This window comes from Pinus tabuliformis, chromosome 1_1, assembly GCF_031772625.1.
Source record: "Pinus tabuliformis cultivar Carrire ecotype Pingquan chromosome 1_1, CPIR1, whole genome shotgun sequence".
Lineage (NCBI taxonomy): Eukaryota > Viridiplantae > Streptophyta > Pinopsida > Pinales > Pinaceae > Pinus > Pinus tabuliformis.
In genome coordinates this window covers 874,763,546-874,787,529 of record NC_142297.1, presented here as the reverse complement: position 1 = coordinate 874,787,529, position 23,984 = coordinate 874,763,546, and the positions used below count along the sequence as shown (strand labels likewise).

Here is a 23,984-nt window from a genome sequence, read left to right as displayed (position 1 = left end):
TCATAATGAAAAACTTATGGAACAATATTAATCAACTGCAGGCAGAGAAGGTTCATAACCAAGCTGCTTATTTCAAGAAAACTGTGAAATATGTGGGCGAACCAATGACACATTTGGAATCCATTGCATCATCAGCGGTATGAATGTGCTTTTTGATAGTGAAACTTCCCTTGTTAAACTTTTGATAGGAGTGCACCAGGTTTTGTTTGATGAAAATATTGGTGTGGTTGGCTATTTGCTCTAATCTTTTAATGATCCACTGCAAGTATATGGAAATTGGTGACAACTGAACCAAAAGCATCTATGCTAAAATGTTTTACTTGCAGGTACGTGCAGCGATCAAGGTGAAGGCCTCTGTTATAGTTGTTTTCACATCATCTGGACGTGCTGCAAGGTACTCAAAATATTACATGGTCTGGTTGATCAGCATGGAGCTGTGATACAAGTTGGCTGTGATTTCAACATTGTAGTGCTTGCTTTGTGTGTTGGAAGAAATCCTGAATCTATAATTGCTTGTATTTTGGTTGTTTCAGGTTGATAGCAAAATATAGGCCAACTATGCCAGTTTTAGCTGTTGTCATTCCACGGTTGACAACTAATTGGTTAAAATGGAGTTTTACTGGTGCATTTCAGGTATAGTTGAATAACTCCCAACAAAATGTGGTAGTATATAGTTTCATTTTTTGCTGGTCAATGTGCTCTTTCCTATAGTGAATTCACTCAAGGTTTTAAGCAAATTACTCTTCTTGGTAGCCGTTTGATGCTACTTTATTTAATAATAAATATATTCCCTTACGTACATTGTGATTCATATGATTCATCTACAATAGCACTTCAGCAAGTCAAACAGGTCTGTATTGCTTGTTCTCTGTATGTTAGTCGTTTTATTTAATTCTTTGACATTTTAGTAATAATTAAATGTTTTATTAACAGGCAAGGAAATATATTTTAATCCCAGCTGCTTCATTTAAATCATAAATGATGAATCAGGACTCTGCATCTAATATACCATTTCAACTATAAGAAGTCTTGCTTTTATTAATAAATGTGTTATTTCCCCCAAATATTGATACTGTTGCCTGTTGCTTTTTTGCCTAATGGGATAGCTCTGGGTACTTCTGGAACTGATAATGCTAACATAGATATTTCATCAATTGTATCCTACAAATAACACCAAGAACTATCCGATAATCTATGCAATGGAATAAACAGATTATGACAGAATTTAAGTGAGGACAAGATAGGAGGTATGCTCATTTTATCAAGTAGCTTATATATTTGCAACAAAAATCTGATGCCTTGGCTTAGAGCTTTGCAGCTGTGCTCTTGACTCTAGTGATGGTAAATTTAAACACAAGTTGTACCGATGGGTTAAAAGGAATTGGAAAGTGGGCATGACGGTTGACAAAATAAGAAGCATTAAGGCCTGAGGGTGTATGGTAGGGATAAAATTCTCTTTCAATTGAAAGTTTAGTTGAAGACTGAGCAGTAATAGTGTGAACTTCATACATGAGGGTGAGGAAAGGGCTTTTATGAGGTGTACAGTAGAGAGGTTTCTCTGGTGTAGTTTCTCTGGGTTTTGGACAGTGTTCCACAGGGATGCATCCACCAGGGTGGGGGGTGTAGGTTTTAACCCTGTATGATTAATTGCTGCAAACATATTCTTAATAAAATCAGAAAAGATGTACCGATTCACCATGGTTAAAAAAAATCAGAAAATATGCAATGATGCGCACAAAACATATATTTTACTTTGGAAACCCAAACTGGGAAAACCAAAAAGTTTTTGTTTGTTTGTTTGTTTGTTTAGTATATCTCTTCTTTACTGTATTACAATACAATAGGTATGCCCCGCAGCATCCATACAGATCTGTTTATCTTGGATTAAAATACAATTGTAGTTCCTTAACTAAATTACAAAACCATGGGCTGAACTGCCATGTGCCACAAAACAGCGAAAAGCGAAAATCATTTGCTGAAAACCACCAAAACCTGATGCAAAAACTGCCCATTCTTTTCAGGGTATTGCTCCCAAACCTGCACTGGGGGGCTTCTGCTCCCATGCAAACCCCCAAGCAAGGAGGTTTCGTGTAATGTACCTTCCTAAATTATTTTGGAACAGGATTTATTTCTACATTTTGGGGGCCAATTTTGGTGAAAATGGAGGCCATTTGATTTTTGATAGAAGACTTAGGAGTTAGAGGTAAGTTAATTTAATTTAATTTTGTTTTGTTAATGATATGTGGGGACCACCCACATAAGAAATACACACTCCCTAAGCCAATGATTCGAAATGCATGAGAGGGAAGAAAAGGCGGGAAGAAAAGGTGGGAAGAAAGGACATGGAAGGCAACACACTTCATTTGGCATTCTTGGCTTATCGAATTTGATTCTGTTGCTCGAAATGTTTAGCCGGGTCACTTGCTGTTTAGCAAGAGTTTTCCAAGCGGAGAACTCACCCTTTCTTTGGGGGACTTCGAGTGCCATTGTAGAGAGGTTTATCCATTATCATCTGGAGGAGATTTGTAGAGAGATTTCCAGCATTTGTATTCAGTTCACCCCAACAGTGTGTATTTCTGGAGGACGCAGTAGTGGATCTAGTGTGGCCATTGCAACATTCTTCTGGAGGGCTACTGCCGGGAGAAATTAGGAGAAGAAGACTCAATAGATTTGTTGGCTATTGGTTGGGTTTGAGTGCTGGAAGTGACAACAATATTCAAGAGTGATTTCATAGACTCTGTGGCCAGTGCAGAGGAGAGAAATTTGACATACGTGGGAGATAGAGTTTCAGCCATTGGGGCTATTGCTTACTGGAAGAAATAAGGGAAGTATTGGTGGAGTTGATTTCTACATTTCAAGAGTATCTGGGGAGGATTTTGTTGGTGGTTTGGCAGACGTTGTGCTTCAACAACTATTGGAAAGTGTATGGCTTTTGGGGGTTGATTTTGGAAGGTCAAAACTAGGCCAAACCATTTTTGGGTTTTTGACAAGGACCTTACAAATAATTTTGCAGAATTTTCTAAGTACCAGAGTTAGGGTTTTCAGCCATATCTTTGCAATAGACAGTGTAGAATTGCTGGGGACTACGCAGTGTCTTTTGGGGGTTGATTTTGGGAGGTCAAATCAGGCCAAACCATATCTGGGTTTTTTTCTTGAGGAGCCTAGATATAAATTTGTAGAAATTTTCTGAGCATCGGAGGTGGGGTTTTCAGCCATATCTTTGCATTAGATAGTGAAAAATTGTTGGGAATTGTAGAAATTCCCACCTGTAGATCACCTGGTAATGCAATGTACTAAAGAAAAACACTTGATCTACTTCTACAAACAATTTATTGGAAGCTTAATCGAACATGAGCAACATCAATAAGAACACATATAACTGATATGGAGAAATCAATCACACAACACAGAAGAATTTACCCGGGGAAAGCCTTAGCCTAAAACCCCAACTCTGTATTATAATTTATCATACAAGTGGAAATATAGCCAGTATTACAAAAAGAATCAGTTCAAAAGCTATCCTGCTCTCTCTGCAGTACCTCTGCTGCTCATCGAAAGTCAAAGGCCTCTATCTAACCTTTGGTTTGCCCTCCAAGCCTCCTATTTCTTTGCGCAATTCTGATTGGGGTCCAGTGCAACCACTTGTGCAAATTGGCCTCTTCACACACTCACTAACCTCTGATCCAACTACACAGTCTTGAAGGAGATAAATCCTCATCATGGATGAACTTCCTTTATAGGAAAAATATTCATCCAACTGATAGCACATTGTCCCTTCTCTGATCTCAACTGGGTCTCTGTCTGAACTGACATGCATGAGTTATTCATGAGAGAATCTTCAGTTATCTGAAGTGTAGCAGTTAAATGCAAGCATGCATTAACTAACTGAACTCATATTAATTTAAACAAACTGTTTAAATCAATCTAACTGGACTTGACTCTGTTAACTGAGCCAACTAATTACAACTCAAATTAGAACTCATCCTTATCTCTTTATCTCTTTAACTGATGGATAAATTCCTCAATTAATAGAGAAACTGTTGCATGTCTTCACATAGATTTCATGTTTGATTTTTCACAACTAATTAACTCATGGAGAATTAATTAATTTATTTTCAAACATCTGCTAAGACCAAATTCGAATTTTACTTCCTATTTTTAGTCTAGGGACCGACTAAAATAGGAATCCATCCTGAACTGCTAAAAATAAAATGCTATTTTTAGCACTTCCATTTTTCATTCCCTGTTGCCCAATCCAGCGCTGGTACCCAAACTGATATTTTTAGCAGTGCTATTTTTAGCATTTCTTGTTGCCATTTTTCAACAGGAACTGCGCAGCGCAGTAGTTGGTCAGTTGATTGTAGCTTTGGGTTGTCATTGCTTCACCTGGGCTTTGCTCCGCTTGCCTTTGAGGCAAGCCCAGGTGCATTCCTTCCATATTTTGTACTCTTACACCAGTTTATAATAAAATGGCTTAGCTGCTTCCATATTTTTGATAGTTATGGGCATTTTCTAATTGTTTTGAAATTTCTGTGGTGAAAATTGTTATTTGCTTGCATATCACTATTTTTCCTATTTTGGAACATTACACTTCGTCCCCCCCATGACTCATTTGAACAAGGGGTTGCCACCCACCTATGAGCGCCCCACTCTGCTCAACGCAATATACAGCATGTGGAGGTAGCTGTGCAAAAAATATAACACATATTGAACATTCTCCCTCTTGTTGTTTTCTTAGGAGTACATGATCAACAATCTAGGGCAATAGTGCCCATTGCTTCTCTACACAAATAAAACTTTTCAATGCTCACAAATTTGTCGAAAAATTATAATTATGGTAAAATATGGTTTGCTGGTAGCCCTCATAGTTTCAAGGTTTTTGGCATGGATGTTTAACTCACAGCCTCAACAACAGTTAGCTGATATAAAAACTTTATGCAATTTTTTTTGAAACATTATATAGCTACTTCTATTGTTTAATTTTCCAGCTGATATAAAAATTAAACGAGCAAGCACAACCAATTTAAATACACAGTACACAGTGTTTTTGGTCAAACTAGACCTTGGAAAAACCCCACTGCCTCTTGGGGAAAACCAGTTTTGAAAGGAGGCTTTATTTTACCACTGAAAAGTCCTCAATTCTATCTCCTCAGCTCTAAACTTGGGTTAGATTCAACTGATTAGAGCTTCTCATATGCTGCCATCTTCACTTCACCCCAGAAGCCAGTAATACTCATGGCCTCTGTGAACCTATACTCCCATCATGGACACCATTCACTCTAGCATATGCCACTCTAGATCCCACGAGATACATCACCACCTGTCCATCCCGGAACAACACGACATATCCTCTGTTGTCAATACGCAAAACTGATATCAGGTTCCTCCTCAGTCCCGATACATAAAGAACATCCGTCAATTTCAAAGGAGGTAATGACTCCATCTGAAATGATACTGTCCCCACTCCTGTCGCTTTGACCTTGGTGTAAACTCTAAGCACCACCTCAGAGTCTACTCCCTCAGTAAGACTTTTAAAGTGCTCCCTCACCCCGGTCATATGGAAAGATACTCTGCTATCTATGAACCAGACACTCATGGATGTAGCACTAGTGGCTAAACTCACCACCAGCACAAACTCTGACTCAAACCTCAAGGGAAACTCCTCCACCTTGGCTGATGCTACCACATCATTTTTCTTCCCCTTCTTGGGACACTTAGAAGCATAGTTGACCCATCCCCCCACAAGCAAAGCACTTCACTTTGCTCATGTCCTTCTCGAACTTCTCTTCCTCCTTCTCCTTGGCCCCACTAGTGGACCCTTGCTTCTTGTCCTTCGTTGCAAGGGCGACATTCTCCTCCTCATTTGCCCCACCACTTTGGGAGAGAGTAAAGGGAGGGAAATGGGAGAGGAGAGAGGAAAGGGAGGGAAAGGGGAGCGGGAAAAAGTAAATAGACCTTCTCCCCTCCCATTATTCACTTCATCTATATGAGAGCAAGAGGAGTAAGAGAGTTGGAAGCTTGGAGCGAGGAGCTTGGTGAGAGAGGAGAGTGAGGAACTTGCTAGGGGAGATTGGAGCTTGGGGTTGAAGGCCAAAGAGGTAGGATCTACACTTTAATCTAGCATTTTTTTTTTGTTCATTGCTAATTAAATAAATACAATTTTTCTATATTTCCCATTCCCATTCCTCCATTTTTTTGCAGATTCAAAACTTCAAATTTCAAACATCATGGTTATATGGATTGGCATTTTCTTCTTCTTGGATCCTTTTTTGGTTATTATGGTGTTGGAAAGTAGGAGGAGGAGGGTTGATCAGGAAGAAGAGGATGAAGAAGTGGGTTATAGTGGATTTGATGAAAACCCCGGAGAGGAGTACCTTGGTGAGGAGGAAGAGAGTGAACATGATTCAACCCAAAAAACTAAACAAGACCAAACCCTATGGTGGAAGTACGTTTCTAGGCCTGAACCAGGGAAAGGGGGCGGAACCACTAAATTTGACTACCCCCATTGCAACAAAACTTACACAGGTTCATACACCCTTGCCAGAAGGCATCTCTGTGGGAAAAGGCCAGGGGATGAAGATAAAGAAATAGGAATCAAAACTTGTACAAGTGTGTCAGCAACAAATAGAGCCAAATACATAAGGGAAGAGGAGGAAGCCCAATACAAATCTAAAAAATCAAAGGGTTTCTTTGAACCAAGCTCACAATCACATCAACATGCACAAAGAACTCCTTCAACATCCTCCCATGGAAGTGGATATGGAGGCACAAGGTCACCAAACATCTCTTTAAGGCGTAGAACCATATCAAATTTCCTTGATGAAGGGTGTAGGAATGATGTGGATTCAAAAGTTTACTGGTTTCTCTATGCATGTGGGATACCATTCAATGTTCTTCACTCACCTTATTGGCATGAAATGGTTTCTGCCATAAATGATGCCCCTAAAGGATACAAGAGCCTTGGGTATGACAAGGCTAGAACCGTTGGACTTGATCATGAAAAAGCAAAAATATCACATTCTTTGAGTAGAATGACAAATTCTTGGACTAAGCATGAGGTGTCCATTGTATCTGATGGATGGACAAATGTAAAGGGCAAGCCATTGATAACCGTTACTTGAAACAATTGAACGTATTGGGCCATACAATGTCATCCAAGTCATCATTGATAATGTTGCTAATTGTAAGGTAGCGAGATCAATTATTGAGGATAAATACCCCAACATATTTTGGTCTGGGTGTTTGGTTCACACAATGAACCTTTTGATACATGATATTATTAAGAACAAAAACAAACAATACAATTGGATTGGTGATTTGTACAAGAGAGGCAAACAAAAGATAAAATTTATTACAAATCATAGCAATACCCATGGGATTTTCCGCAGTCACTCAAGATTGGAGCTGTTGAAGATTGCGAAGATTAGATTTGCTAGCTATTACCTCACCTTCAGGCGCCTTTTGAAGGTAAGAGGGTCATTGGCTAGCATGGTATCAAGTCCACACTGGCAGGTATTAAAGGAAAGGGCGACAAATGCAACTAACAAGCAAGGTTTTGAACAGGTGGAGGAGACCACTCTTGATGGTTAGTTTTGGGCACATGTGAGGCAAGTATTGGAATTCACCAAGCCCATTTATCACATGATTCATTTTGCAGATACATATAAACCAATGATTGGGAAGGTGTATGAGCAGATGGATACCATGTTGGGGCAAATAAAAGATATTGTTCAGAAAGACGATTCCAACTTGTATAGACTGATTCACAATTGTGTTTGTACACGGTGGAATAAACTTAATGTTCCACTACATGCCTTGATGTATATCCTTATGCCAAAATACTACTCTCCATCTTGGTTGGGCCAACCTGCACCTGGGGGTGGGGTTAGGGTCAAACCCCATACAAATCCAAAGGTATCTATAGGATATATGGAAGCATTAGACAGGTTGGTACTTGACAGAGAGGAGTGTGCTAATCTGGTTCTTTGCATGCAATGGAAGCTAAAGACAAATTTGATGCTCTCACATGGTGGGAAGCATATGGCGGCATGGGACTTTTGCCAAAATTGGCAAAAAACATTCCCTCACAAGTTGTAAATACTTCTTGTGCTGAGAGGTGTTGGAGCACCTACAACTCCATACATAATGTGAGAAGAAACAGACTCAATTAAAACCGGATAGAAAGCTTGGTTTATGTGCACTACAACTTGAGGTTGTTGAGTCATTACTGTGTTCGGGCTTATGATGATGCAACATATAAAATTTGGGACAACCACCCAAAGGACGATAATTTGGAGGATGGCACTATACATCTTGAGGAAATGGAAGCAAAACTTATGAGAGATGAAGATGAAGCAACAACCATGCCACCCCCAACATCAAGTAGCAGTGCTTGAGTTCCAAGTTTTGTTCCTTTGCTGTCGCCGCCTCCATGTACTTGCCTTCTGGTTCTGGTCGTGGGACTGTACAGGAGGAGACTACTAGAAGACCACCACGACCTGCTCAGAAATTAGACATTATTCGTGGCGGCAAGAGGAAGATGTAGATGATAGATTCACTTGTCTTTTCTAGTTTCTAATAGTTCTAACTTTTAATAACTGTTGACTCTTTCATATTTATTATGATATTTTTGTAAACAATATATGGCAATTTAAGTTTGAAGTTTGAAGTTGGCAATTATAACTCATTGGTAATGAATTATGAATATGATGCTTCGTGAAAGTTGTTTCATTTCATTTCATTTCATGTTAGATATTCTTTGTTGTAATGGTTAAACTTAGCTTACAAGTACAACTTTGGTGATCAATAATGATAAATGTTATATATTGAATTTTGAAAGCTTGAAACTTTAAGATTGATGAATCATGAGACTCAATATGTTGTATGTTACTAACTTGTGGATGTGGTTGATGAAGATTATAACTTCTAGATGATTGTTGTTATATGGTTCAATCTATGTTTTTTTACATCTGATTCATCATTCTACATGTTTTTGTTGACATATATGCATCATATATATATATATATATATATATATATATATATAGAAAACACTCTTGGAAACGATCCCAAACCGGGAGCTTCTGAAAATGTTGCTCCCGCTCCCTCTCCTCGTTTTCACTCCTGCTCCCAAGTAACCTTGCTTTTAATGTTTTGTACCTTGGAGTCAGTTTAATATTATAAAATGAACTTTACTTCTTCCCATAAAGTCACATTTAAACACAAGTGACTTTAATAATTTAAATTACATGGCACAACTCCACATAAAAAATACGTTAGCCCCCCTTGACATTAATAATATCACAATGTCACTTAGACAAAAAGATGTATTCGTAGGCCAAAAGGATAAACCTAGGAAACACTTCCTTGGTACCATTTTCTCAACAAAATTTTGTTAATAAATTTGTAACATTCTTCAAAGTGTCTACCTTGATCAACAACACCTTTTTGTCTTTAATCATATCTCACACAAAGTGATATAGAACATCAATATGATTCGTCTTAGAATGATAAATTGGCTTCTTTGCCAGGAAGATTGCATTCTAACTGTTGGGATCTATCATTACAACTTCTTGTACCAACCCAATACTTGATCATAATCTCTATAACCATACTGCTTCCTTCCTTGCATGAATGGCTTCCATGTATTTGGCTTATGTGGTTGGCAGTGCCACTATAGTTTGTCTCTTTTGTTGATATTTCTAGGGCAAACAAGCTAGGACATTTTTTTTTTAGTAGATAACTACTTCCAATGATCAATTAGTATCAATTACATATATATAACATCCATTATCACTAAGCAGTTATACAAAAGAAAATTTCAACTAATAAACATGAAAGAGCAGTAGAAAATAACCATGAGACAATGAGACAAGAGACACAGAAATTAGGCCCGAGGCCAGGGCAAAACCCATAAGGGGAAAACCCAAAAATATTTCTTCACGAGAGAGAGGTTAAAGTTCATCAATACATCAGAAACAACAACAACAAGTTAATAGCCAAACTAAAACCAAGAACAAGATCAAGTGCCAAGCCCTTTTGATTTTCGGTTCCTTACTTCTGCTTCTAACTTCGTTGGATTAGAGATAACCAAGATACAAATCGATGTGCCAAATGAGAAGAGGTGGTCTCCTTTATATAGTCTTCAAAGGGGGTCGAATGGGTGCCTCCAAGGGGCCTAACCAACTTAAATAATAGGAGGTTGACTTGTGGTATTTAGGAGGAAAAATTTAAATTTAAATTTTCTATTTCTTCACATGATGAAAATATCGACCATGGCTACCATATTTCCAACATCTTGCTCATCCAAATGATTGCTCCTCCAAATAGGTTAAACACATGCCCACTTGTAGATATTTTGGGATCTCGATTCTAAATCTCCAACTTAGTCTACGTCAACAAAGCCATCTATACACTTTGTCCAATCCTGGTCTTCTTTGGTAGCACAATCCATAACTAATACTGTGACACAAATACTTGAAAACCCTGTTTACTACTGTTGAATGCCCCTTCCCTGGTTTTGGCATAGATGTTCAATATGTTCAATAGTCTAGTATAGACCATTGCATACGTCAAACTTCCAACCGTAGTGGCATATGAAAGATGGGACATGTCCTCTTCCTCTTCCTGTGTCTTGGGACACTTATTTGCAAATAACATTACACCTACAGGAATAGAACCTCCACTGATTTACATTACTGCATACTAAACTTCTGCAATATTGTTTTGACATACTTCCTTTTATTTAACGAGAGTTTCTTGTTTGCCCTATCTCTTTTAGTTTCCATGCCCAAAATGAAATTTGTAGCGACAAGGTCCTTCATGTCAAAATTAAAGGACGATTGAGTTTTTTGTTTCACTACTTCGATAATTTCCGTCATTTCCAATTAACAACATACCATTCACATACAAGACCAAATAAATGAGACGATCGCTAACTAATTTGAAATAGGCAGTGATCTGCTTTGCTCCTTGTGAAGCAAAGTCCCAATATATAAGTATCAGAGTTTTGATGCTACATACTTGGTGATTTCTTTAATCTATACAAAGACATTTTCAGCCTACATATTAGCTCTTTCTTTCCTTTCACATTAAAGCCTTCTGGTTGCTTCATGTAGATTTTTTCTTTTAGATCTCCATTATGGAATATTGTTTTCACGTCTGTTTGTTTTACTTCAAAATCAAAAGAAACAACAATAGATAAGAAAAATCTAATAGGAGTTAACTTTGCAACAAGAGAAAAAATTCCTACCAAAGTCAATACCCTATATATGTTAATAACCTTTTGCTACTAACTAAACTTTGTATTTCTCAACTCTGCCTTTTGCATTCAATGTTTTCTTAAATACCCATATGCTGCTAATGGGTTTTCATGTAGTCGGCATGTCCACTAGATTCCAAGGCTCATTCTTGCCCTAGGTTGTCATTTCTTCAACCGTGGCCTTTTTCTAGAGTTTTCTAGTGCCACATACCCATACTAAATTTATCCTAACCACACTTGCAAAAACTTGATTTCCATCTCTCATACATTTTGTTAAACACTTTACATGTAAACCTTTCTTCAATTACATTGTATACAACCCATTAGGTAATTTTTTTCTTGTAGACATTTTGTATGAAATCAATAAGAAACATTTCTTTGATTCCACTTGTAACATAATAATTGAAATATACCACTCAATCATGCAGCTTTTGATTTATGTCTCTGAGGTATTTTATCAAATAGTTTGTATGCAAATTGTAATAGGCATAGATAAACTACAACAGTACTATCATACAAGAATGCTAACATACAACAATACTATCTCCATTCATAAAACAACATTTTCATTGGGGTATTTCATCAAAGAGTTTGTATGCAACGAATCATTAAATCATTTACGCATTTCTTCAAATACTTTGCATGCAAACTAATATAGCAATTTCCTCTATGCATATCTCCTAAATTATAGCAATCCAAGTTTTGAAAATTGAATCGAATGATCAGTGGGAGTTCTCCTCACTATGGTCTAGGTTTCAACCTCTAGAACCTCCAAGTTGAAAAGTTATAGCAGAAATGTCAACATGACTTCTTTGATGCATGATTTTAGGAGCATCTAGGTGTTGAAAACATAACTAGTGTTGGTCTTCATAATATAATTTCAAATGTACTATTGATGTAATTATTATATTCATTTTCTAGTCAAAGCATGTTCATGCTTTTAGGGCTTATTGAGTCAAAAGAAAATTCATTCTGAGTCAAAGAAATGTATTTGAGTCAAAGTCCTATTTGGACTCCTTGCAAGAAAAAGAAAAATCATTTATTTGAATCAAAAAGTCATTTTTGTCATCCACAAGATCAAGTTGGCCCTACTTGGACAAGTTGGCCTTGAAGAGGCACCTATTTGACCTCTTGGACAACTATAAATAGAAGATATTTCGACCTCATTCACTCTCTCAACACATTGATTTTTGTGCCAAACAGAAGAAGAAAGATAGCGAAGTCAAAGGAGAGGAGATGAATCAAATGAGAGAGAAAACTCACATTTCTTGGCTTGTTTCTTTTCACATGTGCGAAGGTGTTGGGGCAACTCTGTGAAATTACAGGTTTTAATTTCTGTGTTTCGATCATATTTGACAAGGTTTGACTAGCGTTGACTTTTGTTGACTTTGGCTTGGTTGGAGGAGATTTGAAGGAGGGGCTGACTTGGGTCTTTGTGGCAGTCTTGGTCTTGGGTCTTGGATATCTCACTTTGATCTGATTCTATAAGAAGAGGATTTGTTTGGTTTTTCCCCTTTGTGGGGTTTTTTCTTGGCTTGGAGCCTACATCTTTGTGTTTGTCTTTTGTGATCTTCATGTGCTTTATATTTTGATAATTGCTTGGTGAGGAAGACATAATAAAAGAAATAAAAGCCAACAAACATTCACAAGTAATTATCAAGAAAGAGGAATCAACCCTGATCTATTAGTAGATTGAAATTTGATTTCTCAACATTGTACCAGAGTTAAGGTGAAAGAAGGAAGCTTAAAGATCACATCTTGTTGGTACTCTTGTTTGAAGACATTCTTGAAGCAACTATCTTCTCTCTTCCTCTCCAATGGCAAGATACATGAAGGTCGGTCTCAATACTCTCAGGAGTCTCCTTGAATCTATCAAAGGTTGCATCATCAAGTTCATCTCCAAGCTATCTAAAGAAGTCATGGAGGAAGTCTTAATTCCGCTCTTACAAGTTCATTTGAAGATGATAATACATGGGTAATTGACAGTGGAGTTTCAAGGCACATGATAGGGGAACGTGATAAACTCAAAACTCTATCAGAAGGAAACTCTTCTTACTCAGTGGAACTTGGAGACAAGAATAGCTACTCAGTCAAAGGTATTGGATCTACCTCCTTGTAGTTGGAATCCGACAAAAATATTCATCTCAACAATATCCTCTATGTTCCAGGTTTGAAAAAGAACTTGCTTTCTATTTCTTGCTTAGAAGATGAAGGTGATAGTGTGGCATTTGTTGATGGCAAAGTTATTATTAGGGCAAAGGGATCTAGTATTGAAAATGCAAGGACTATTGGGTTTTGTGACGAGAGGTTGTATAGACTTCTAAGTCCTCCTCCTCAAGCTCTAGTACATTTAGACATCAACCCTTATGAATTATGGCATAGAAGGTATGAACACCTCTGTTACAAGATATTGCCATCATTGAACCAAATGGTCACTGGTATACCCCAATTAAAAGAAGAGCACAAAGGAGTGTGTAAGGGATGTGCCCTTGGTAAGAATATAAATAAAACATTTACTAGCAGTGACACAAGATCCAAATTTTTTTTGGACCTCATACACTTTGATGCTTGTGGACGCATGTCAAAGAAGTCACTTGGTGATCATCAATATTATGTAACATTTATTGATGATCACTCCAGAAAGACATGGATATACCTCTTGAAGTCTAAGGATGAAGTATTCGAAAAGTTCCAAGAGTTTAAAGCAGAAGTAGAAAACTTGAGAGAAAGGAAGATCAAAACCCTAAGATTAGATAATGGTGGAGAATATACTTTTAGCAAACTTGTGGCCTTTTGCAAAGAAGCAGGAGTTAAGAAGGAGCTAATAGTTCCCTACAATCCTCAACAAAATAGTGTGGCTGAAAGGAAGAACCGATCCATTGAAGAATGTGTAAGATCCATGCTACATGACCAAGACCTTCCCAATTTCTTATTGGGAGAAGCTTTTGTGACAACAATCTACATACAAAATATAAGTCCTTATAGAATTCTTGATGACATGACCCCGAAAGAAGCATTCATAGGAAAAAAGGCTAAATGTTGATCATCTCAGAATTTTTGGATGTCTTGTATATATTCACATTCCTTGGGACAAAAGGAAGAAGTCGGACCCAACAGGTATGAAAGGTATTTTTGTTGGATATAACACCTCATCGAAAGCATATAGAGTCTACAAAAAGGAAGAACACCGTATTGTAGTAAGCAAAGATGTTATTTTTGATGAAAGTATTGCATACAAGAAGTCCAAGTATATTCCCATTGATTTTGATGAAGAAGAAGAACCTTTCTTTACAAATAAGAAATTTCAAGGTAAGACAATCCTACAAAACCTTCAACCAATCACCAAGCAGAACCAAAAGGACCAAGTGAACTAGCCATCATTCCGGAAACTCGAAAAAGACTAGCTTGGTTAACATTAACTCTACAAGAAGCGGAAGGACATGCAATGGCAAAAGGAACATTCAGAGAAAGCAAGAAGCCCAAGAGATATTCAGGATATGCAACTTACATGACTAAACTTATTGAAACAAAACCTACCACTTATGAAAAGGCAGTCGAACATCAAGAATGGAAGAATGCAATGCTAGAAGAATACCCATCCATAATGAAGAATGATGTTTGGGAAATTGTTCAGGATTTTTAAAAACTTACCACAGGGTTAAGAATGATTTTTTTTTTTTTTGCGATGGCCTTAAATCTGATATTCAAAAGTTTGTGGCAGAATGTTTGATTTGCCAACAAAATAAAGTTGAGACAATTAAGACCCCAGGTATATTACAACCTTTATCCATTCCAAGTCAACATTGGGAGGAGGTTTCAATGGATTTTATCACAGGTTTACCCAAGTCCGAAGGAAAGAGTGTCATCATGGTGGTAGTTGATAGACTTACCAAGTATGCACACTTTTATGCATTATCTCATCCATTTAAAGCCAATACAATTGCTACTGCATTTATGGAAACAATTCAAAAGCTACATGGAAACCCAAAGATTATTGTAAGCGACAAAGATCCTATTTTCACTGGAAATTTTTGGACAAAATTATTTTCTTGTCTGGGTACTCAATTAGCTCATAGCTCATCTTATCATCCTCAATTTGATGGGAAAACTGAGATATTGAACAAATGTCTGGAAGGATACTTCGTTGCTTTGTATCTGATAAACAAACATAATGGGTCAAATGGTTACCTCTCGCTGAATGGTGGTATAACACTTCTTTCCATACTGCAGCAAAAATGACCCCATTTATGGTACTTTCTGGATATCGTCCACTGTCCATCACATCATATTTAAGAGGAAATTCTAAGGTTCAAGCAGTGGAAGATCACATCGAGCATCAACAAAAAGTTCTACAACTCTTAAAGGATAACCTCACTTTGGTGCAGAATAGAATGAAACAACAAGCAGATCAACATCGCAATGGAAGAAGTTTTGATGTAGGTGACTAGGTATTTCTACGACTACAACCATAGAAACAAATGTCCCTCAAGCAAGCTAAGAAGGATAATAAATTATTTCCAAAGTATGATGGTTGGTACAAGGTGTTGCAAAAGATTGGTACTATGGCATACAAATTGGAACTTCCTGCATCTTCCTGAGTGCACCTAGTTTTCCATGTTTTATGCTTAAAGAAGGTTATAGGTGACAAACTCCCAGTTCAAACAATATTGCCAGAACTTGACGACGAAGGAAAACTCATATTGGAACTTGAAGCAGTCACAGAAACAAGAACTCGATAGCTACGAAATCAATCAATTTCAGAGTATCTCATCAAGTGGAAGAACTTACTCGCTGAAGATTCCACGTGGGAGGATGAGAATTTTATATTGAAGCATCTAGAACTACTGAAGCATTGAGGACAACACTTTTTTGAAGGAGAGGGGCATGTTAGGACCCTATAATACTAGTGTATTCCCTTATTATTATTGTCATTGTAGCCCCTTATTGTTATTATTGTGCCCATGTTGTCCCCATACTGTTATTGTTGTACCTCATAGAAGCACGCTATTGTTTTTTTTTTTTTTTTTGTTTCTTTTTCTGAATAAGACTAATTCTATTAAGAAAAGAAATATGGTACAATCAGAGCTTTCAGAGAAGCGAAGCTAAAGAGCAAGGGAGCCGGAAATGATATGATATCAACCTCGGTCCCAAAGAGCAACCACGACATAAGTAAAAGATGACAGAGAGGACAGAAGGAACGAGCTGGTCTAGGGAGTCTACCCAGCATGGGCAGAATCTTCCAATCTACATTTTTTACCTTTCTTTTTACTGACTTTGACCCAACCATTTTGATCTGGCTGGACCAAAACTACTTGCAGATTGTTCTGTGCTAAAGGAGGAGACTCCTTGTCTGAATTAGAAGGCGAAGACTCATGTGAACGTTTCTGCGAGAACAGAGGCGCAGAATGATCCTCGGCGCAGGCTAAGGGCGCGTCCTTCGGTTGCTCCAAATTCTCCTCTTCCACTTCAATGTCCTCCTCATCAGAGCTAAAGGACTCTATGCCATCCATAGGGGGTATATCACAAGGTTTCCAACTCTTGGATTTGGATTTGCGAGTGATATTCTTCTTTTTGTCGAAGAACGATGCACATGAGTTCTGGAGATGCCCCGTCTGATGGCAATGGCGACACCTGAAGGCTGTGTTCTCATAGTCCAAAGTTTGCGTCCAATGGAAGTCCCCGACTTTGAGGATGATCTGATCTGGCAACCCTTTACTAATGTCTATTTCTGCACAAATTCTGCCAAAGGTATATATTCCTTTCTCCGCCCTTGAGGTATCTGTAGCCAGGAAGCGGCCTAGGGTGTCCCCGATTCCTTGAAAGACAGCAAAATGCCATAGATGCGCAGGGAGATTTGGAAGCCTGACCCAGATAGGAAGCTTGGTGATGACCGCAGTGGAGGGGTCAAAGTCTGGGAACCAGGGGGAGAGGAAGAGTCCAGCTGATCCCCAGAACCAGGGGCCTCCCGTTAAGGCTTTCTGGTAATCTTCGTTGAAGGCGAAGGCTACAATAAAGAAGCCTTTTGAGCAGAGGAAGACTTTGCAGTTGTTGGTCCAATTGGAATGGATCCACTGGTATAGATCAGCCGTGCGGGGCCATAGGCCATTAAATCTGCAAATGAGGGCTGTTTCTGCAAATGTCTGGTATTGATCATCCAGAGATGGATGAGAGATTTCAATGGCAGGGGTTTCCTCCATTTTGTCCACCAAGAAAGGTTTGGGAGCCTCGGCAGATTGGGCAGACTTCTTGGCAGGCTGTGCATGTACTGCATCTTTGTAGGAAAAACCTTTGGAGGTAGAGGATTGCCCAACTGCACCTCCCCTTAGTCGAAGTGATAGGATCACTGTGGCATTTCTTTCAATATTATAAAAGGAAAGAGGCAGATTGTTATCAAGCTGCTTACCTGCAAAGAGGAGCCGCAGAAGGGAGGAAGGGATCCCCAGCCTCTGTTCGAGTATCTTTAAGAGATGGCGCACTGTGAAAGACGGCTGGACCCCAAGGAGCAGGGTTTTGCCTGTCAGAAGAATTATTTGAATCTGAAAATTCGCTTGCTGGAGATGAATAGGATCTCGGCTGCCTGAATGAGGAGTCGAGGTTGCAACAGTGAGATTGCGGGACTGCAGAGCCAGCTCCAGATCCTGGCAATACTGCTGCTGCATGTGGAAGAGTGCGGTAGTTGCCAGGGGTATTTCGTCAAACACTTGCCGCGCATAGGGAGGGGATTTCTCCTCTGCAAGCAAATCTGGCGAGTTCAAGTGTTCCGGTCCTCCGCTAATCCTACATTCGGTGCACTGGGTTCTGAGATTCGGCGCCCACCACTGATGAAGGTCGTGCACCCTCTTGAAATCCGGCGCCCTTACCAAAGTAACCGTAAGCCTCGCGGAGGGAATGCGATGCAGCGCCTTCGACTCGACCCCAACGGCGGATAGAACTAATTCGTCGGTGGAATGCCGCACTGCGAGGCTCGCTTTTCTGTCGGCTCCGATTTCCGGCATCGTCTGCTGGTTGGTGAAATAGGCATCATAAGCCGAGCAGATATCATCCCTGGGATTAACATAGAGGCACGGAACCCACTCGCGCAGGGCGAAGAATGCGTTGTGTGATTCAATGCGGCTGTGTTTGTCCTTGAGAGCCACGGCGAGCCCGGCCGCCACCAGGCTTCTGGTGATGTGCAGGCCACGCTTGACCTTATTGCTCATTATTCTGTCCACGGGAGCCGAGAAGAAAGGCGGGTTCCCCATTTCGCTCAGGTCAATCGGATGATCTTCGAAAAGGTAGTCAAACGATACAACATATAAAAGCACGCTATTGTTATTGTTGTGCCCTTACATTATTATTGTTATGTCGCCTCTGATTATATTATGACCCTTTAGACTTCTATATATAGAAAGGAGGTCTTGTCATTTGTATCATTGAAGAATTGTTCATTTGTGTAATGTAAAGGAGGTTGCCCCCTCGAAGAGGCTACTTTTGAAGTCGATGATCTATTTCTTTTTTCTATATTGTGAGCTGGTTGCATAACAATAGATCTATGGTTAAGATGAATCTATGCTAGTTATAAAATACTCATAACTAGGGACAGATGGATGACCAAAAATGGCAAGTAGAAGCATTTGGGATGCCTTAAGATTTACATGCATCTCCTCTTTACAGAAAATAAAATATCATGTAACTTTTAACAGGGATATTAAGTCCTTTCATTTGGGTGTAATCGCAACTTTTAGATCAGAGTTGGCTATTGATATTTCAGCCAGAATTGTCAGGAAGGATGTAGATTCTCTTGAGATGGGAACCAATGCAGATATACTGGATCTTCTTGCCTAAGCTTTGCCTATATGATGTATGTTTCTTAATTTTCTTTATTTGTTCAGAAAATCATGCCATTAAGATTGGGTGAGGCATGCAATAGTCAATGCTTGTAGTGGTCCTGATGACCTAGTAACCTCCACAAATTAATCATATATTGACATATTTTGTTTCCTTTCATCATAGATTCCCAAAACAAGGGGGCATTGGTCATAGTTATGAAGAAAAATGGAAGTACTAAAGGGCATTTTGATTTCATTAATAATCACAAGGCATTCTATCATGTTTAAGAAGAATTTGTTAGATATTTGTTGATGTTTTTTGTAGGAGTTTTAAATGGTAGGTGAAAGAGTATTTTTATTACCCTTGGTTGATTTTATTGGACTTGGATTATATTCTTTCCTGGGTGGAGTGCTGTGTTTTACGTTGGCGTATATATTGGCCTTGTGGGATTTTCTGTCTTTTGTTTAACATTTTTATGCTTTATTTTCAGTATTGAAATTTATGAGATGTTTATGTGTGGGTGTATTTGAATATGTTGTTTTCATGCATGTTATATATCATGTTGGATGCAATCCTTGCAAATTGAATAAAAATCGAAGTCAAAGCAAATGGGGAATTAATGTTCAATTTTCTATGTATTTATCTGTTGCTTTTCCTTATGAAAATATTCCGTGTTCAATTTTTTTAATGGAAAAGTGAAATCATTGCAGGCAAGGCAGTGTCTTGCTGTCAGAGGAATTTTTCCTATGTTAGCAGACCCTAAACACGCGGTAAGTTTCTTTCTACAAGTCAGTAGTTTTGGTTTATTGCCTTTCGAAAGTCAAAGAATTTATAAAGTGAAATTATGCATCCTGGTCGGTTCAGTGTTGTCAAATGTGTTGTAAGAAGTGCTAACAAGTTGGTTGTGCTTAAAAATTTGATTTCTCCAATCCTCACGTGTCCTCCTCCATCACTTGTATTACGTTGTATAACCTGAATATCTTTGGCTTTATCGAGACTTTGCGTCGATGCAGGAAATTATTTGTTAATGATTCGGTGTTCCTTTATTGAAGATCTGTTTCTCACCTTCACTTTATCTTTCATATATATATATAACTTTATCATAAGTTGTACCCACTTATAATGCAGTCGCATATTAAGAAAATGATACAAGTATATGCTAATTTTAAATCTCTTGCAGTAATACTTGGGACCACTAATTCTAGTTAGCATAATCCTTAAATAATTTGAATTGACATGGTGTTTTTCGTCCACAATTTATCTCATGTATCGGCTACATATGTGAAATAATTTGAATGGATTTTTACGTGCTTTCATGTCTCTAAGCAAAATGTTCGATTCTGATTGGAATATGGTATTCTTGTCATTAGGGCATTGCATTTCATATTCACCTCATAGTAAACAAGATCAATAGCCTAGCAATGCTCATCCCTCTAATGATCTCCTACATTCTGCAGGCTGAGACTACAAGTGCTACAAATGAGTCTATATTGAAGATAGCGTTGGATCATGGAAAAGCGGCAGGCATAATTAAGCCTCATGATCGTATAGTTGTATTTCAAAAAGTTGGTGACTCATCAGTTGTGAAGATAATAGAGCTTGAAGAATAAACGGGCAAAGATAACATACGATCGTTTCAGAAAGTCATTTTTCTGGTCTTCCACTGACTTGTTGAGAAGATAATAGAGCTCGAAGAATTAATGGGGGAAGACAACATACATTCTTTTTAGAAATCCATTTTTGTGGTCGTCTGGTGACTTTGCTTTTGATATATCCTGCAATGGGAAATATCAACAATAGATTGTGTTACGATTTGAAAGAGAATCTCTTTCTTGCTGTGATATTCTTGCAGGCGGTGTTGCTATGAAGTTTTGCTTGAATGTTAATTATTTCATTTTTGATATTAGCGATATTGCCTGATTCAGGTTTATCACCCAATTCTATGGCATGATTCCTGCATCACCAGATGCATAAGGCTGAGTCCATTCACTAGTACGGACCTTAATCAATTTTATGGAAATCAATTTGTTTTTCTAAGCGTGCCATTTCTCTCTGTATTAAATTTCTTGCATATTAAATGAAGAAAACAGTGCTGAAGAAAACAAACATACATAGCAGCAACACAGATGTTACTGAAAAACCCATTTCGGGAAAACTAGCAAGAAGTCGCCTTTGTTTGACTCCTCTTTTTTTTTTTGTGACTAGAAGCACTGGCAATTGGGCTGGTTTTGTACTCGCATGACATCGGGTTGATTCTGACCACTACCACTATAACCTCTAAGTGCCTATGTATTCCCCTTCGGTAGACGGGTAAATTAGAGGGATTTGAACCTCGAACCCCCTGGTACATAACACTTCATTTTCACAGCCATCGCCAATCGAGCTGCCCCCTGGGGGATTTTTGTTTCGCTCTTTTTATTATCAAGAATTATTACAAAAAAAGCTATACACTACAGAGATTGTGTGTATTCTTACTCCTTGGCTGTGCCTTGCAGATCACCTTATTTTTGAAATTTTTTCTATCCCAGAGGTACTCTATTTCTTGTAGGCACGCTAAAAATTCTGTTCATCCACATGGTCTAGGAACATATTTCTTCCTGTGTCCATAGTCTCTCTGCTGCTACAACGTCAAGCCCCCAAGCTTTTCAGCTACTCATGCCAACTCTACAAGCCCCCCGTTTGTTCATCGTCCTATGGCCTCTTTCTTACCTCTGTCTGTTGGTTTTCCTTCCTCCCTTGAAGGCCAAGAGACTTAGAACTGTTGTGGGTTCCTCTTGGATGTCTCGCACTTTCTGCTGCACTAAATGGTCTTGCAGGGCCTTGCTTGACTTGCCATGTGGCAACCTCTGATTGACCATTGAATGGCCACATGGTCGTTGGGTTTGTGCAGGTTTTCTCTGTGGTGCAGAGTGCAGAATGTGAAGGTGTCACCATCCTTTTTTTTCTTTATCATGGTAAATCGGTAACTTGTTGGAGTAACCTGGGCAAGGCCCAGGGTCAAACCTTCCAGCTGTCACTATAACACCAAAGTATATGCAACAGCGTGAAAGCCAGATATACCAATAACTTATGGCTTAGCAAGAGCCAAGACTTCCTAACCCCACCGGTGTGGGATCCATCCCAAGGGTCACCTACTCTTCGAGCTTTATCACAACGGGCCAAACATGTCCCGTGGAATTGAAACTGGATGGATGGGGTAACAAACCATGCTTCCAACCACTTGAGTAACAAACCAGGGATGTCACCTTTCTTTTCTAAGCAAGAGATGGACTTTTAAGCTTTTTTGATAGGCCACATGGTGACCTCTTGGTGGTGGCTTCTGCTGTAAGCTTCTCCTGCCACATAGCTATGTGGCCTTTGGCTTTAGGCTTTCTCCCCTTGCTTTTCATTGTGGAGTGTGGACGTAAACTCTTCTTTGACTCTCCCTTCTTCTGCACGGTCAAAGGTTTTGCATCTACACTCATTTCTGTTATGTAAAGCGCGGGCACAATACTTTGTCCCAAAGCCTTGTTCAAAGCTCTGAATACCTCTTGTTCCGCGTGACTTGAAGCTCTGTGTGCACTTTATGCTGTTAGTCTCTTTCTTTGATGTATGTGGAGATAAGCTCTGTGTTACTTGCTCCTTATCTTCGTGTACACCAGAACCTCCCTGGGCATTGATAAAGGGCTTTGACTATACTTACGAAGGAGAGGCTTATCAAAGGGTTGCAGTCATTCACCTGCATCTTGAGCACTAACCTGAACATATAGAAGAAGCCATTTCTTTGTCAATGATCCATTTCGGATCGTCACCAGAGTGCTCTATGCTTAGGAATGAGTTGTACCGCACCTTTTTGAAAATGACTTCTCTACAAAGAGAACATACTCATGGATTGATAGTTATGCACATTCTGATAGTTATGGATTGAAAAGCAAATGTTCATCCTATTTCATCAAATTTGACTCTTAAGAACATGGATCATAACTGCCAATGTTTATAGAATGTTGTAGATTTAAGCAAGATGTATCAACGGATGTCTCGATTTGCAAAATGGTTATATGTTGTCGCTGTTTGTTTACGCTGCTTTACTCGTATCTTGTGCTGTGTGGACATCTCCAACATGACATCAAACATGAATAGCATTAGACGTGGGTCTTAAACAGTCATTTTCATTATTTTGGCAAAGTATTTAAGTAATTTGTGGTGGTTGTCTTTGTGATGCTTTCTCAAAGACAAGCATACTATATCACGATGATATACCTGTTTTTTTGAGGATTTTGATCTACATTAATACAATCGCTATTACGGAGATTTGTAATAGAAGGATATGAATGCAATTCAAGTTCAGAGGCAATTCAGATTCAAAACATATCGCTGGTTAAGCTTGGAGTATTGAAGCTAAAGTGCCTTTATACTATAAAACATCCTTCAAAATGATTGAACTGATAAATTGCCTCTGGGTGCCTTGTTTAGAAGAACTAAAAGCTTTTTGGCACTGAATTCATTTCCATTTTTGTTTCAAGGGCCTTAATATTCCTTATAATAATTTTATATATTTTTTTAAAGGATTTTTTTAATTCCATGCCTTAAAAAACTTTAAACTCATACAAAAAAATTATATTATTCAATAAATTGCTGGTACCATTTCTGTTGTTGAACAAGGCATGTGTTCCTGCCACTCCAATTCTTTTATAAGAAATGGAGATTCGCAAGAACGAAGTTTCCATTTTTCTTGTTTTATTAGTTATAAAAGTATTGTTTTTCAAAAAAGATTATTACATTCCTTAATTTTTTTACTTAAATAAGGATTGTAAGATATATTTTTAAACATGAGAGTTTTTCCTCTCATTTTGACACATTTTAAAGCTCTGTTCATTTTGAGATGCATGTTGCAGTGTTTTTATATGTAAATGCTTCCTATCATACCCAAAATCAA

The 23,984-nt window shown here is 38.5% G+C and overlaps 1 protein-coding gene across 2 annotated transcripts in view; it reads left to right on the top strand.

The window, feature by feature from the left end:
• Positions 1 to 20,997, top strand: part of LOC149217108 (pyruvate kinase 1, cytosolic-like) — a 43,265-nt gene extending 22,268 nt beyond the window's left edge. Inside the window, exons 12-17 of one of the 2 annotated variants that reach the window (XM_089392952.1) lie at positions 42 to 137; positions 327 to 394; positions 534 to 633; positions 19,780 to 19,839; positions 20,083 to 20,121; positions 20,527 to 20,712. In XM_089392952.1, the coding sequence (XP_089249078.1) occupies positions 42 to 137; positions 327 to 394; positions 534 to 633; positions 19,780 to 19,839; positions 20,083 to 20,097 (339 nt within the window). In that variant the 3' untranslated portion in view covers positions 20,098 to 20,121; positions 20,527 to 20,712. Of the gene's footprint in view, positions 1 to 41; positions 138 to 326; positions 395 to 533; positions 634 to 19,779; positions 19,840 to 20,082; positions 20,122 to 20,526 lie in introns of both variants that reach the window. The other variant, XM_089392951.1, reaches the window with a different exon arrangement.
• The last annotated feature ends 2,987 nt before the right edge of the window (positions 20,998 to 23,984 follow it).